Source organism: Xenopus tropicalis, chromosome 6, assembly GCF_000004195.4.
Source record: "Xenopus tropicalis strain Nigerian chromosome 6, UCB_Xtro_10.0, whole genome shotgun sequence".
Classification (NCBI taxonomy): Eukaryota; Metazoa; Chordata; class Amphibia; order Anura; family Pipidae; genus Xenopus; species Xenopus tropicalis.
Genome location: NC_030682.2, coordinates 109461687 through 109477366, shown reverse-complemented (window position 1 = coordinate 109477366; position 15680 = coordinate 109461687). Strand labels below are relative to the sequence as shown.

The window sequence follows — 15680 nt, the reverse complement described above, 5'->3', positions numbered from 1 at the left end:
CCCTTTCTTAACACAAAAAACAACTAGGACCACCCTTAGGTGTCCAATTCCCTAAGGCCACCCTCTAGTGCCTGTCAAAGGAGAACCCATCCTAGGGGCCCAATCTTGGAGATCCCTACATACGCAAGAAATTGTGTGAGATAAATGCGGCAAATTGCAACATTTTTAGGCGATTTTCTGAAATGTCATAAAAACCAATAACTTTAGGAAAGCTCTGCAGATGGGTACTTTGGTGTAGAAAGGACTCTTTACCCTTGTTGGATTTGTCAGAATGTGTACTTTCCAAAAATATATGGTTTTGTGGGGGTCACTGTATAGTTAGGGGAAGTTTTGGCACATAATACACTGACAGGGGGCTCTGTGTGCAAAAGCTGAGCTGGCAGACGAGAAATCCTTATGCGGTATTTTCATTTTGGGTTCAGTACATACCGCAGACTTTGGTATATCTATGCATATTGGGCATCAAACTGTTCAGTAGACCATAGGTGTTCCTATTTGGGGTGATTTGTCTTTATCTGATCTTTATCAAGAAATTGTGAGAGATAAATGCGGCAAATTGCAACATTTTTATGCGATTTTCGAAATGTCATATAAATCTGCAAACTTAGGAAAGCTTTACAGCTTGGTACTTTGAAGCAAGAAGAAATGTTTACCCATCACAGATTCGGGGGGATGTCTACTTTCCAAAAATATATGGCTTTCTGGGGTGAGCATACTTTTTTTGTAGCATTATCCCACATAAAGGATGTATATGTGTTGATTTTGCAGGAGCTGAAATGATAGATCATATGGGGGTATGTTCCCATTGGGGCCCCTACATGCCACATACTTAGGTAAACCTATACATATTGGGCATCAAACTGTTCAGTGGACCCCTGGTGTTCAAATTCAGGGTGTTTTATCTTGGTACCTAATGCTATGTGGGATATAAGATGCTGCAAAGTGGAAGCTTTGAGGGGATTTTTGGAAATGTCATCAAAATTGCTAACTTTAGAAAAGCTGTGCGGCTTGGTACTTTGGAGTAGAAAGACATAGGTACCCATTTTAGATTCGGGGGAATGTGTACTTTCCAAAAATATATGACTTTCTGGGGTGAGCGTACTTTTTACTAGCTTTATCCCACATATAATGACGTAAATGTGTTGATTTTGCAGGAGCTGAAATGACAGTACATATGGGGGTATGTTCACATTGGGGCCCCTACATGCCACATACTTAAGTAAACCTATACATATTGGGCATCAAACTGTTCAGTGGACCCCTGGCATTCATATTTAGGGTGTTTTATTTGGTTACTTTATGACCTGTAGGAGATAAGATACTATAGACTGGAAGCTTTGAAGCGATTTTTAAAAAAAAAAATCACAAATTTTGATAAAAACCAATAACTTTAGGAAAGCATTGCGACTTGATAGTTTGGAGTAGACAGACAGTTGTGCCTATTCTGTATTCCCCAGAATCTGTTACAATTTTCTGGGATAAACCTTCTGTTAGTGGAATTTTTGGCCTTGAAATCTAAAGTATGCAGCTTTCTGGAGCAGTGCTTTGGAAATTTGGTAGTGTACTGCTGGGAGTTTTTGACCTATACAAGTGAGAAATCTCCATAAAACTATATATATTTGGTATTGGCACGTTCAGGAGACATGGGACTTTCCAAATCAGTTGTATATTCGTGCATAAAATAATTTTTGTTTCTAGTATGTGTGATTATATTATGGAAAATTTGATTTTTTTTTTGCATTTTTAGACATTTAGAAGCCTATATCTTGTTACAGAATTGGAATTACACAAAAATTCTACCATATTTTGAAAGCTTAGGTTGTTCTGAAAAAAACGATATATTGTTTTCCTGGGTAAACTAGGAAAGGCCCCTAAAGTGAAACAGTGCAAAATGTTCAAAACCTGTCTGGCAATACAAGTTCCGCTTTGACCAAAACAGCTGGCAGTAAAAGGGTTAAACCAAAGCCTGGGAAAGTTACTGTATTTAGGCTTTGCCCTATTCTTGACTAAGCTACTCTCTGTAAACTCAAACTACTGCTCTCTGTGTACTCTGATGAGTTGTAGTAGCAGCAGCAGCTCAGTGTCACAGCCTGAATTTCTATATTTAATAGAGAGGATGCCTTTTTTTGGGCCCAGGCTGACTCCCCTGCTGCCCAAGTGACTACAGTGCAATTAACTGCTGTAACCACAACAAGGAAACGACTATTGAGCAGCCTGCCCAAATAGTTCTACCCCCAATGCTAGTAGTATAATGTGGAGTAAATTTGTATAAACTGCAACTAATAACATTATATAAAAGAGAAAGGTCTGCACATGGTCCATGATACACTCACAGGGGCAATTGTACTGTAATCCCCTTCTCTCTCTCTCTCTCTCTCTCTCTCTCTCTGTATATATATATATATATATATATATATATATATACATACAATCAGGCACTCACGTCTCTCTGATGGGTCACAGATGCCTGGGTGCAGAATGTCAAATGCATAAAGGATCTGAGAAAATATCCCGCACTCACAGGGCTTATGAAAATAAAAAACTTTTATTTACAAGTGACTAACGTTTCGGCTGACACAGCAGCCTTTCTCAAAGTGAATGTGTGGCAAACAAATCCCCCAATTAAACCTAACAATGGCGCCAAAACCAGTATGACATCATACACAGGGAGTGTATTTGCATAAATGATTCAGTGAACAACAAACAGAGAAGAAATAGGAAAGAAAAATAGGAGAGTGAGCAAAAGTAACTGCGAAAGACAAAGTGAGTGTTAATACGCTTAGAGAGGACACCCAGTGTAAGAGAAAGTGAAAACAAAAGAAATATAATTAGATGCGCTGCTACAAACATGTACTGAACTGCAACTCACACCTTACGTACAATGTGTATTGCCATACAAAGGCAGAATGCAAATAGTTAGGGGCGGGGACCTAGGTAGTGATACATGTCAGGAGGGATGTCTGATACGTACGGCTCTTCGTGAGGAAGGATCAATATCTGTGCGAGTAGCGCTTATAGGCACATAACAGTATAGAGGCGGTACCTGCATAAGCCGCACTCGTAGGCGCATATCAGGCAGAGCACGGACCCAAGGGGGGCATCGCAATTCAGTCACCGGGCGGACGGCTAGTAACGCATATGATCATGGAATCCACATCCTCAGGGGGACCCAATACGTCAACACGGTACAGCAAATGTACCGTCCGGGGTGTAGGTATGGCAGCACACAGCAGTGCTTGATAATGCAATGGTAATAAAGGAAATTTCTAAGAGCGCATTGTTCGTCATTTATTAGGGTATAGTTGGGGCAAACCCAGCGTGGTGATGGACTAGTTAAGTGTTGGTGTCCGTACCCAGCAAAGGGGGGACCGCCAAGCACTAGGTATAAGTCCATAAGGGTAATTACGTGTTGGTGTCCGTTCCCAACAAAGGGGGGACCGCCAGACACTAGGTATAAGTCCATAAGGGTAATTACGTGTTGGTGTCCGTACCCAACAAAGAGGGGACCGCCAGACACTAGGTATAGGTACATAAAATTAGAGGTGCCCTGGGTAAGGAGTATATGGATGAAAGTATGAGTAAAAGAAATAAGGATTGTAAGGGTACTGAATGTAATAGATAAATAAGGTTAGGCAATATGGTGGAGTATAAGTATACAGATACATGGTACAGCGTGTAATATGAGAGACCCAATGTGAAGTAAAAACAAAGTAGAAAGAAATGTAGAGACTGCTGAAAGAAAGAAGAGGTAACATAGTATTCAATGATCAACCAAGGAGACTCAGAATATTCAAGTAAATAGCAGAACACATAAGTAGCAATCTGGCAGTACTGAGTCACACAAACTATTTTAACAGTTGCCAGTGAGGGGATACAGAATCTGCAACATTGTATCAGTATGAAAAGGCGCAGAACAGTCAATGAAAGCATACTGAAAAGCAATAAGCAAAAAAGTTCTTTTCAAGTCCCAGCAACATAGTCATTTCAAGTAGAACGAGGAATATGAGACCATTTCGTTCAGACCATGTGGGTTAATTGTGTTAAGTCGGTGCATCCATTTTAGTTCAGTACGTAGGACAGGGGGCTCAAACTCAATTTACCTGGGGGCCGCAGGAGGCAAAGTCAGGATGAGGCTGGGCCGCATAAAGGATTTCACAAAAAATTGGCTTTCAAGGGATAATGCAAGGCACGGCGGGCGGGAGCTGCTGATTGCAGAAATTACGTTATGCCATCATAACAGTTATTATGGGAAGACGTTCTGTGTGCACAATTAGCTCCTTAGCAGCTAATTGTGCACACAGAACGTCTTCCCATAATAACTGTTATGATGGCATAACGTAATTTCCGCAATCAGCAGCTCCCGCCCGCCTTGCCTTGCATTATCCCTTGAATCGCAATAAAAATCGCAATCCATTCATTGCTTTTGAGAAGGCATTGGTGAGGGCCACAAAATATTGTACCGAGGGCCGCAAATGGCCCGCGGGCCGCGAGTTTGAGACCCCTGACGTAGGAGGAGTTTCTCACGGTCACCACCTCTCACTGGAGGGGGAATAAAGTTAATCAACATACTGCGTAAGCTGGCTAGCGAGTGCTTTTTTAACATAAAATGTGCCGCCACCGGAGTATCGGCCTCCCCAGAGGCGAGAGCTGAACGTATCGCAGACCTGTGGTTCGCCATCCGGTCTCTGAAAGAAGTGATGGTTTTGCTGATGTACATTAGGCCACAAGGACACTTAATAAAATAAACAACATATTTGGAAGTGCACGTCAGTCTATGTTTGATCCGTAAGAGGTTTTTTATCTGGAGTAAATGTGGTAATAAAAGTCAGTCTTTCACTCTGGCCTTTAGAATGTGAAGGCTTGTTGGTATCCAGGGTATGTGCGCGGGGCAACTGGAGTGCTCTTTCTTTGCTGTGAAGTAAGTCCTGAAGTCTGTAGCCTCTCTGCAGGAATCTTTGCACCAAGTCATCAAGTTGTTCGTGTAGAAGATGTTGGTCAGAATTATTGCGCACCATCCTGACCATCTGTGAGTAAGGGATGCTCCTGAGTAGGTGTGGGGGGTGGCAGGAGGAGTGGTGGTGCAACAAGGTATTACGGTCCGTGGCTTTCCTGTAGGTGGTGGTAGTGAACTTGGAGCCGGAGAGGGTGATTTTTAGGTCAAGGAAGGCAACTGATGATGGATCAATATGGGCCGTGAACTTAATGGTTGAGGGAAGATCATTCAGTTCCTGAACCATTGTCAAAAACTGTTACTTTGAGCCAGACCAGAGAACCAGCAGGTCGTTGATGTAGCGGAACAGCCTAAAGATATGTACACCATATTTGGGAAAAATGTGAGTATTCTCATAGTTAGCCATGTATAGGTTCGCGAATGCAGGGGCGACATTGGACCCCATGCTGGTGCCGCTGGTCTGCAAGTAATATGAGAATTCAAATTTGAAATAGTTCAAAGTCAAACAGTGGTTAAGCAGAATCAATAGGAATTCGGTGGGCGGTCTATCCTTTACGGGGTAATCTTGTAAGAATTTTTGAACCACGGCTAGCCCTTCCTCAATAGGGATAACAGTGTACAATGAGGAAACATCCATTGTGTCAAGGAGGAGTTTGCGTGGTAGAGAATAAAGATCTTGTAGCTTCACTAGCAAGTCCCCAGTGTCCCTGATGTATGTATTCATTTTCTGCACTATAGGCTGTAAGTAATAGTCAACGTAAATGGAGAGAGGTTGTAGAAGTGAATCACAGGCGCTTACAATTGGTCGGCCAGGTGGTGTGGTTAAATTCTTATGTATTTTCGGTAGCGTGTAAAATATGGGACATTTAGGGAATTCTTTCGTCAAAAAGTTAAATATATCAGTAGTGATAAAGCCGCCCTTGAGACCTAGTTGTAGTGTATTGTCTACCATTTTTTTAAAGGTAAAGACTGGGTCCCGGTCCAGTTTACGGTACACGGTATTGTCTGCCAGTTGCTGCATAATCTCCTGTCTGTAGTCCGAATAGTCTTGGACTACCACAGAGCCCCCTTTGTCCGCAGGGCGAATGGTGATGTTGGGGTTTTGTGCAAGGGTAGTAATGGCATCCCTCTCACGCTTTGTGAGGTTGGGATTTGTACGTATAGAATTTATGTGTTTATCATATATATATATATATATATATATATAGTCCAAATATCGGCACTCACCAAAATAGTAGCCACTGTCCGGGTGCTAACCCTATGTTCATGCACCTTCTCCAAGAAAGCACTCACGGACCAATATAAAAATAAAATAATTTATTAAACAAAAAAGTCTACGCGTTTCAATCCATATAGGATCGTCATCAGGACCGGGACCCAGTCTTTACCTTTAAAAAAAATTCATTTTGTCCTGATGACGATCCTATATGGATTGAAACGCGTAGACTTTTTTGTTTAATAAATTATTTTATTTTTATATTGGTCCGTGAGTGCTTTCTTGGAGAAGGTATATATATATATATATATATATATATATATATATATATATATATATATATATATATATATAGAAAGTCAAAATGCAATACTGGCACTCACGTATAAATCTCAAATCCGCCTGGGTGCAGTCTTCACAGTGAAACCGAGATAAGAAGAAAAAGAAGCCGCTCTCTCAGGACTTAGGTGCAAAAATAAAAAGTAATTTATTGAGTAGACGAACTGACGTTTCGGCTGAACACCTCAGCCTTTCTCAAAGTCAAAAACACATTGTGAATGCTAACATTAAATACAGTGACTGGCGGGAAAATACAAACAGAAACTGGGTGTGACGTCACAGTTTCACGTAGTCCAATACACATCAAGCGTGAAATACTCATTAGCATAATAAACAAATGCGTGTCTCATTGTTTATGTATAAACAAATGCTTTGTACATCCGCAATAAACATAATACCTAAAGAAAGAACCGATACCAGTGGATAGAAAGAGTGAAACTAAAAGTATCACGTATAAACAAACAATGTATCAGATATTGAGTTGAAAGGAAATTATCCAACATGTAACAAGTAGTGAGAGACAAAGTGACACAGGGGTGAGGTTACAGTTAACACGACCAGAGGGAAGCAGTATATGTAAGGAGCAGAGAGTATAAGTAGCCACAAGAGTATATATACCTGCTTGTTAAGGTAGCGGGAGCTGTTAGCTATGAGTGAGAGACAAAGTGACACAGGGGTGAGGTTACAGTTAGCACGACAAGGGGGGAGCAGTATATGTAAAGAACAAAGAGTATAAGTGGCCGAAAGGGTATATATACCTGCTTGTTAAGGTAGTGGGAGCCGTTAGTAAAGAGGCAAAATGTCAGAGGCCCCAATGGGACCACATAGTGCCCTGAACAAATGCTATCTTAGAGTGCAGCAGTCCTTGGGCCAACATTAGGTAGTAAAATGGGTTCAGGGTTACCACTCACTTTGCCAGTTGTAGGCATAATCATAGAAGGCTTGTCTTTCAAAGTAGAACCATCCCGGATAAACTGTGCTGATGGTTTGTCCCTGAGGAAGAGCACAGTTGGTGCTCGAAACGTTGGATCGTTTTCATTAAAAAAAAATTTTGTTTTCTAACAAAGTCCCTGCGTGTGCGGCTCATTGTCTTGCTATATACATGGTTTTTGCAAGCACCTGGGGCATTTGATTACTATTAGGGTGTGCTCTGTTCTTTTCTGTATATATATATATATATATACAGTCTCCCTGATGAAAGTTCCTGTTTGGAACTGAAACGTCGGATAAATAAAAAACCATGCTTTATTTTTTGCCTTAAATACCTTTATTTTTCTTTTTTGATTTACTATAAGCCCTGTGAGTGCTGGCCTTTTCTTACAATTTCTATATATATATATATATATATATATATATATATATATATATATATATATATATATATATATGTTTGTGTGCCGAAACACAGTAGAACTACTTCTGCCCTAGGTACACAGCCTGAGTGACAAAGTGTAGCCTCTACAGGAATGTTGTCCAAATAACTAGATGGCTATCTGGCAGGTTCTGCATGGGTTAATAATATATAGATAGATGACATCCGCAACTGGATAAGGCCCAGTAAATTTAGAGGTCAAACTTTGACAGCAGACTGCTGAATCAAATCACTATAGCTATAGAACTACTGTATAATACGTAGTGTTAGTAAAGCAAAGCCCAGGAAAGTTACTGAATTCAGGCTTTGCCTTATTACCAACTGAGCCCCACCTCCAACTACAGCTCTCTCTGTATTCTCCAACTGTCGCTCTCTGTATTCTCCAACTACAGCTCTCTGTATACTCCAACTACAGCTCTCTGTATACTCCAACTACAGCTCTGTGTACTCCAACTATAGCTCTCTGTATACTCCAACTATAGCTCTCTGTATACTCCAACTACAGCTCTCTCTGTATACTCCATCTACAGCTCTCTGTATACTGTAATGAGTTGCAGTAGCTGCAGCTCAATGTCACAGCCTGGATTCCTATTTAATAGAGAGGGTACATTTTTGGGCCCAGGCTGACTTCCATGCTGCCCGAGTGACTACAGTGAGATTAACTGCTGTAAAACTGCAAACAAACAGCAAGAGCCTAACAAACAGCCTGCCCAAATAGTTCTACCCCCAAAGCCAGCAGTATAGTGACATACCCCTCAACTGTCCCGCTTTAAGCGGGACAGTCCCGCTTTCTATAGCGCATCCTGCTGTCCCGGATAGTTCCCTGAATGTCCTGCATTTTCGTAATAGATTACAAATGAGAAGGTTTAAGATGAGTGCTCCGACTCCTTGCGCTGCTTCTCTCCTGTGGCTCCTTCTCCGGCGGTCCCTGGCCCTTTTATAAGGTTGTGCCTGTGCGTAATGACGTCACACGTAATGAAGCGCAACCTTATAAAAGGGCCAGGGACCGCCGGAGAAGGAGCCACATAAGGAAAGAAGCGGTGCAAGGAGTAGGAGCGAGTATGGGGGGCTCTGTGTATGGGGGGCACTGTGTATGGGGGGCTCTGTGTTTGGGGGGCACTATGTATGGGGGGGCACTGTGTTTGGGGGGTACTGTCTCCCCTGTGTGGGGGGGCAAAACTGGTAGATAGTTATAACTCACTTATATTTATTATAACATTTGTCCTCCCTGTGTGTAATTCTGTATATTGTAAGATTGTACAGCACTGCGTACCCTTGTGGCGCTTTATAAATAAAGTTTATGTATACATACATAACTCACTGCCTTCTCTCTATATTTGTATTTTATATGTAGGAGTTGCTATTTTGTTTTTCTTAGGTAGTACAGTATGAGGGTATAGCACATTTGCATCTGATCCCACCATTTCAACTATATAAAAGGAGTATTTTTAGAAAAAAAATGGGGTGTGTTAATTGGGGCGTGGTCACAAAAGTGGGCGTGGTCAAAAATTGTCCCTCTTTTTGTTTTTCAAATGTTGGAATGTATGTAGTGAGGAGTTAGTGTGTGTATATACTACAGCTAATAACATTATATTACAGAGAGAGCTCTGCCTCATGTTTCTACCTGTTCAGAAGATAGGAAGTGAACGCCTTCTCTTGTGACATCACATCCCTATCCTTCTCCACCCCCAGCCCAGCTTCTTAACTTACTGCTTCTCACCCAATCATAGCTGCATCTGATTCTGCCAATCTCTAAACATAAACCAGTGTAATCTGGCTGCTGGTCATTCGGATCCCTTGTCATGCAGCCCCTGCTTCAGGACTTTCTGTTTCAGCTACCCGTAAAGGCAATTTAACACTAGCTCATAATAGTAAATACCAGTATTATACAAATCCCGTTTACTGCTCTCTTGCAATGGAAAAGGTGTGCAACGATCACTGATTTGTTTTTCTTTTTAATTGTCAATTGAGACGCCACATATCCACATTCTGTCCTTTTAGCCAAAATTCATACAACTGTGGACCAAGCAGTCATCTTTGCTTCTTTGCTGGAGCTCCAGCATGGCACCACACAGTGCACTTACTTGGCTCTGCAGGTTTTCCTCTTCCGTGTCAGCCATAGATCGCTCCGAACAGCAGCTTCCTGTCAGTGTAATGAAGTGTAAAAAGCATGTCCACAGACTTCTAGCTACAAATACCCCCACACTCCATTGAAAAAGAAGTAGCTTTAACTCCCCCCTCTCTCCCTCCCTTCCACCCGCACGGACACCAACACCAGAGGAGACCTCCTTCCCAGGGGGCTGTGCTGCAATGCGATTGGACACAGGGCATGACATTTGAACCTCTGCGCTCACTGTGCAACTGCAAAGGCAGACAGACACACACAGCCCCCTGGGAAGGAGTTCTCTGGTGTTGATGCGATCAGGTACATGTAACTAGAAGTCCGTGCGGGTGGAAGGGAGGGAGAGAGGGGGGAGTTAAAGCTACTTCTTTTTCAATGGAGTGCGGGGGTATTTGTAGCTAGAAGTCTGTGGACATGCTTTTTTTTTTTTTTTAAATAACTGAGTGGGGGATAAATGAGCCCTGGAGCAGCTGCAGGTAATGATTCAAGCTGTTACTAAGATTATTTTGTATATAAACCAGCAGTCACGCTGCTTGTAATGTATTAAGTCCAAATGGCTGACATCTTTGCCTGAGAGCATCTGCTATATGTCTCGCCTTTACCATTTAATTATATTCCCCAGCCGCACATTCATTATATAACTGCAATAAACTGGGAGACACAATGGGACCCCGGACACTTTATGGCCGCAACAAATATTGTATGTGAAAACTATGGCAGCATAAAGATTACCCTGTACTAAGCACAATTCAGCAGGAACAGCCCCTTAAGTTTGCTCATAGCCTGTACAGAGAGATACCATAAAACTATGGCAGCATAGGGATTCCCCAGTACTAAGCACAATTCAGCAGGAACAGCCCCTTAAGTTTGCTCATAGCCTGTACAGAGAGATACCATAAAACTATGGCAGCATACAGATTACCCTGTACTAAGCACAATTCAGCAGGAACAGCCCCTTAAGTTTGCTCATAGCCTGTACAGAGAGATACCATAAAACTATGGCAGCATAGGGATTCCCCAGTACTAAGCACAATTCAGCAGGAACAGCCCCCTAAGTTTGCTCATAGCCTGTACAGAGAGATCCCATAAAACTATGGCAGCATAGGGATTCCCCAGTACTAAGCACAATTCAGCAGGAACAGCCCCCTAAGTTTGCTCATAGCCTGTACAGAGCGATACCATAAAACTATGGCAGCATAGGGATTCCCCTGTACTAAGCACAATTCAGCAGGAACAGCCCCCTAAGTTTGCTCCATATGATAGCCACATGAACGCTACTCAGTGCTACTCTGTTCTGCTAGTGTTGGGTGAGTCTGGGAATGGGAGTACACTGAAGGGCAAATTGCATTCTTTCCATGGGCATGGCAAATGTCCCTATTTACATTTTTAAAATATTGGGAGTTGTGCCTGTATTAAGCACAATTCCGCAGGAACAGCCTAAAAAACTATAAAACTATGGCAACATAGGGAATCCTCTGCACTAAGCATAATTCACAATGTACTAAGGGGGCCCCACAAAAATAGTTCCAATTGGGCCCCGCAGTTGGTAAGACCGGCCCTGCCCAGTACCGGCGCTATTTATATGCAGAGTGCGCAGTCTGCGCACCAACAGACCAAGTCATCATCGGCGGCTCCTTCTCTCTTATGCTGCAGCGACGGGCCCTTTTATAAGGTTGCGCCCGTGCGTATGACGTCACACGTCAGCGACGAGGCGCAACCTTATAGAAGTGCCTGTGGCCGCGGCATAAGAGAGAAGGAGCCACCGAGGGGGCACATGTGTAGATATGATGCACAGTCTGGGGATGTAAGAAAATGTCTGGGTTTTCTGGCATCTGCTGATGAGTTCTAAGACTTGAACTATAATTAATGAATTACACTCCAACAGGGTTTGCAGAGTGCAACAGACGCAGCCTGTCGCAAGGCTTGCTACTTAGAAGTTGCTGTACATAAGGGTGCACAGCAGCCGCTGTATTTTATGTTGATTGCTATAAAGACACTGTAACAGGCTGAATTCCTGTGACTCTGCCAATACAGCAGTGATTCCTCTCGCCTGTCTCTCCGCTCCCAGTGAGTAGGGAGAAAAACAGGAAGTGCTCGCACTTATAATTGCCATGTGGGATGGGCGGGGCCAGGACTCTCAGTGAGGAGCCGTGCTGTTACCTGCTTGTGGGGAGGGAAGGCTGAGCCGCGCTGTTACCTGCTTGTGGGGAGGGAAGGCTGAGCCGCGCTGTTACCTGCTTGTGGGGAGGGAAGGCAGAGCCGCGCTGTTACCTGCTTGTGGGGAGGGAAGGCAGAGCCGCGCTGTTACCTGCTTGTGGGGAGGGTAGGTGGTGCTGCCGCTTGGTGTAACTGTGCGGTAAGTAGCCCAGTAAGGGCACCAAGACTCTTACAAGACATTGGTCAGTCACACAAGGGGCATTTAGAGTTTAAGGTTTATGCCGGTGGGTCAAGCGAGATTTGCTCTTGTGATACCCGGCTGTTTATTGACAATCAGCTGTGGATGGGTAATTCAGTAGCTGTGAGTAAGTGATGGAGCCTGTTTGTGAGAGGCGGGTGCGCAGGGCCGCTGCTGGCCAAATGGGTGCCCTAAGCAGAAATTTACTTTTGTGCCGCCTCCCCCAAATATTACGAAAGTGCCCCCATAGACAGTAGCCCCCACACACAGTGCCCCCAATTGCCCTTAGACAGTGCCCCAAATAGAAAGTGCCCCCATACACAGTGCCCCAATTTCCCCATAGACAGTACCCCCCATAGACAGTAGCCCCCACACACAGTGCCCCCAATTGCCCCCATAGAAAGTACCCTCAACAGACCAAGTCATTGTCGGCGGCTCCTTATCTCTTATGCCGCGGCAACAGGCACTTCTATAAGGTTGCACCGCGTCGCTGACGTGTGACGTCATATGCCGGGGTGCAACCTTATAAAAGGGCCCGTCGCTGCAGCATAAGAGAGAAGGAGCTGCCGATGATGACTTGGTCTGTTGGTGTGCAGACTGCGCACTCTGCATATAAATAGCGCCGGTAGTGGGCAGGGCCGGTCTTACCAACTGCGGGGCCCAATTGGAACTATTTTTGCAGGGCCCCCTTAGTACATTGTGAATTATGCTTAGTGCAGAGGATTCCCTATGTTGCCATAGTTTTATAGTTTTTTAGGCTGTTCCTGCTGAATTGTGCTTAATACAGGCACAACTCCCAATATTTTAAAAATGTAAATAGGGACATTTGCCATGCCCATGGAAAGAATGCAATTTGCCCTTCAGTGTACTCCCATTCCCAGACTCACCCAACACTAGCAGAACAGAGTAGCACTGAGCAGCATTCATGTGGCTATCATATGGAGCAAACTTAGGGGGCTGTTCCTGCTGAATTGTGCTTAGTACAGGGGAATCCCTATGCTGCCATAGTTTTATGGTATCTCTCTGTAGAGGCTATGAGCAAACTTAGGGGGCTGTTCCTGCTGAATTGTGCTTAGTACAAGGGAATCCCTATGTGCCATAGTTTTATGGTATCGCTCTGTACAGGCTATGAGCAAATTTAGGGGGCTGTTCCTGCTGAATTGTGCTTAGTACAGGGTAATCTTTATGCTGCCACAGTTTTCACATACAATATTTGTTGTGGCCATAAAGTGTCCGGGTCCCATTGTGTCTCCCAATTTATTGCAGTTATATAACGAATGTGCGGCTGGGGAACATAATTAAATGGTAAAGGCGAGAAGCCTACATATAGCAGATGCTCTCAGGCAAAGATGTCAGCCATTTGGACTTAATACATTACAAGCAGCGTGACTGCTGGTTTATATACAAAATAATCTTAGCAACAGCTTGAATCATTACCTGCAGGTGCTCCAGGGCTCATTTATCCCCCACTCAGTTATTTAAAAAAAAAAAAAAAAGCATGTCCACAGACTTCTAGCTACAAATACCCCCACACTCCATTGAAAAAGAAATAGCTTTAACTCCCCCCTCTCTCCCTCCCTTCCACCCGCACGGACTTCTAGTTACATGTACCTGATCGCATCAACACCAGAGAACTCCTTCACAGGGGGCTGTGTGTGCCTGTCTGCCTTTGCAGTTGCACAGTGAGCGCAGAGGTTCAAAGGGCATGCCCTGTGTCCAATCGCATTGCAGCACAGCCCCCTGTGAAGGAGTTCTCTGGTGTTGATGCGATCAGAGGTACCTGTAACTCCGTGCGGGTGGAAGGGAGGGAGAGAGGGGGGAGTTAAAGCTACTTCTTTTTCAATGGCGTGCGGGGCCCGATTGGGAGCAATAGGTGCAATCGGCCTAGGGCCGGCCCTGGTATTGGGTGCCCCCCTGGGAGTTGGTGCCCTACGCAGACTGCGTAGTCTGGGTATAGGGAGCGGCGGTACTGCGGTGCGCAACAGGCAGACATGAGCCATGGCGCTCAGCTGGGCAGGTTCATGTTGCTGGGGTACAGACTTACGTGAGAGAGAATGGTTGGTAGCCTTACTATATGTACCCGGGGTGCCCACCCTGTGCTCTGCGACCTCCTGTCCCCATAACAACAGTCACATCTGGAAGCTGGCATTCAGCGGCAGCAGCTGGACATTGCTGCTAACTGGAAGGTATTGGGCCCCACAGCAAAATTATTTTAGAGGTCTTCTTATGGGAATACAGTAGAACCCCTATATTACATTTTTCGTGGGACCAGACAACAATGTGTAAAATTCTGGAAAAACATTTTACATAATCTTCTGTAGGGACCACAAAAATTTGTAAAATGCCGGAAAACTTAAAATTAGTGGATGAATAATTGTCATTTTACTGTAATACACTATTTATAAACAAATAATAAAACTGCTTATCAAGCACTTACTGAGTCCCTATATCTCCATTGTCATGGGGCTGTTTCCTCTTTAGTTAGGCAGCTGTTCATTACATAACTATTCTTATTTAGAGTGACAAAATTACTTCTTTAAAATGGTGTCAAATCCCTTTTTATTCTGAAGCATATTATAATACTAAAGCTTATTAACCTAGTCTTCAACAGTTTTGTGGTTCTATAGCCTAGCAGCCACAAATATACATGGTTATCAGTAACAGATTATTCTAAAATATTTTCATAATGTGGTACATACACATTCCCATGCACGTGTAACCTTATATTGAGGTGTGGATGCTCTCGGTACTTATAAATAGGAGAAAAGCCCGTTAACCTCCGGTTTCTGATCACTTCGATGCTTCCCACAGCATCCAAGTCAGATTCATGTGTCTGTTTTGGATACATGCTAGTCACAGTCTTTTTAGTTTTAGTTTAGGCGCTAGTATGTTATGTGTATGTGTTATGTTTAGTATGTTCACACTGCAATATAATATATACTTGTTTTCTGCTAAACTACTTTGTATGCAGTTTTTGGATAGTTTCTCAAAGCATTTCAGAAAGGAATATATTTTAAATTGCTGTTGTTGGTGTTCTTTACCTTTGTTTAGCTTTCCTTTCTTACAACTTCAGTAATGAGGGAAAGGTAAAGTCACTGGGGATGCCAATTTGCATGGCACACACCTAGTGACTTTACTTGCTTTACCCCATACCCTGGTGCTCCACTTACTTGAAAATCACACCAGACATTTGTAATTTATGACAGGGCAACCACCATCTTTCTCCTTATTCCCAGCCAACGTCCATGGCAGGTCAGCTTTTCCAGAGCCTTCAGGTCTGCACTT

General features: G+C 43.4%; 2 protein-coding genes across 13 annotated transcripts in view; one reads left to right on the top strand and one right to left on the bottom strand.

Annotated features, from left to right (window-relative positions):
* Positions 1-10248, bottom strand: part of impact (impact RWD domain protein) — a 34631-nt gene extending 24383 nt beyond the window's left edge. Inside the window, exon 1 of one of the 4 annotated variants that reach the window (XM_031903342.1) lies at positions 9963-10248. In XM_031903342.1, the coding sequence (XP_031759202.1) occupies positions 9963-10214 (252 nt within the window). In that variant the 5' untranslated portion in view covers positions 10215-10248. 4 annotated transcript variants of the gene reach the window in all.
* osbpl1a (oxysterol binding protein like 1A) overlaps positions 10214-15680 on the top strand; it is an 81586-nt gene continuing 76119 nt past the window's right edge. For 4 of the 9 annotated variants that reach the window (XM_012965314.3, XM_012965313.3, XM_012965303.3 and 1 more), the window contains exon 1: positions 10225-10303. In XM_012965314.3, the coding sequence (XP_012820768.1) occupies positions 10294-10303 (10 nt within the window). In that variant the 5' untranslated portion in view covers positions 10225-10293. Of the gene's footprint in view, positions 10304-12270; positions 12357-14015; positions 14172-14219; positions 14582-15680 lie in introns of those variants that run through there. The other 5 variants (XM_018095055.2, XM_018095057.2, XM_031904642.1 and 2 more) reach the window with 5 other exon arrangements.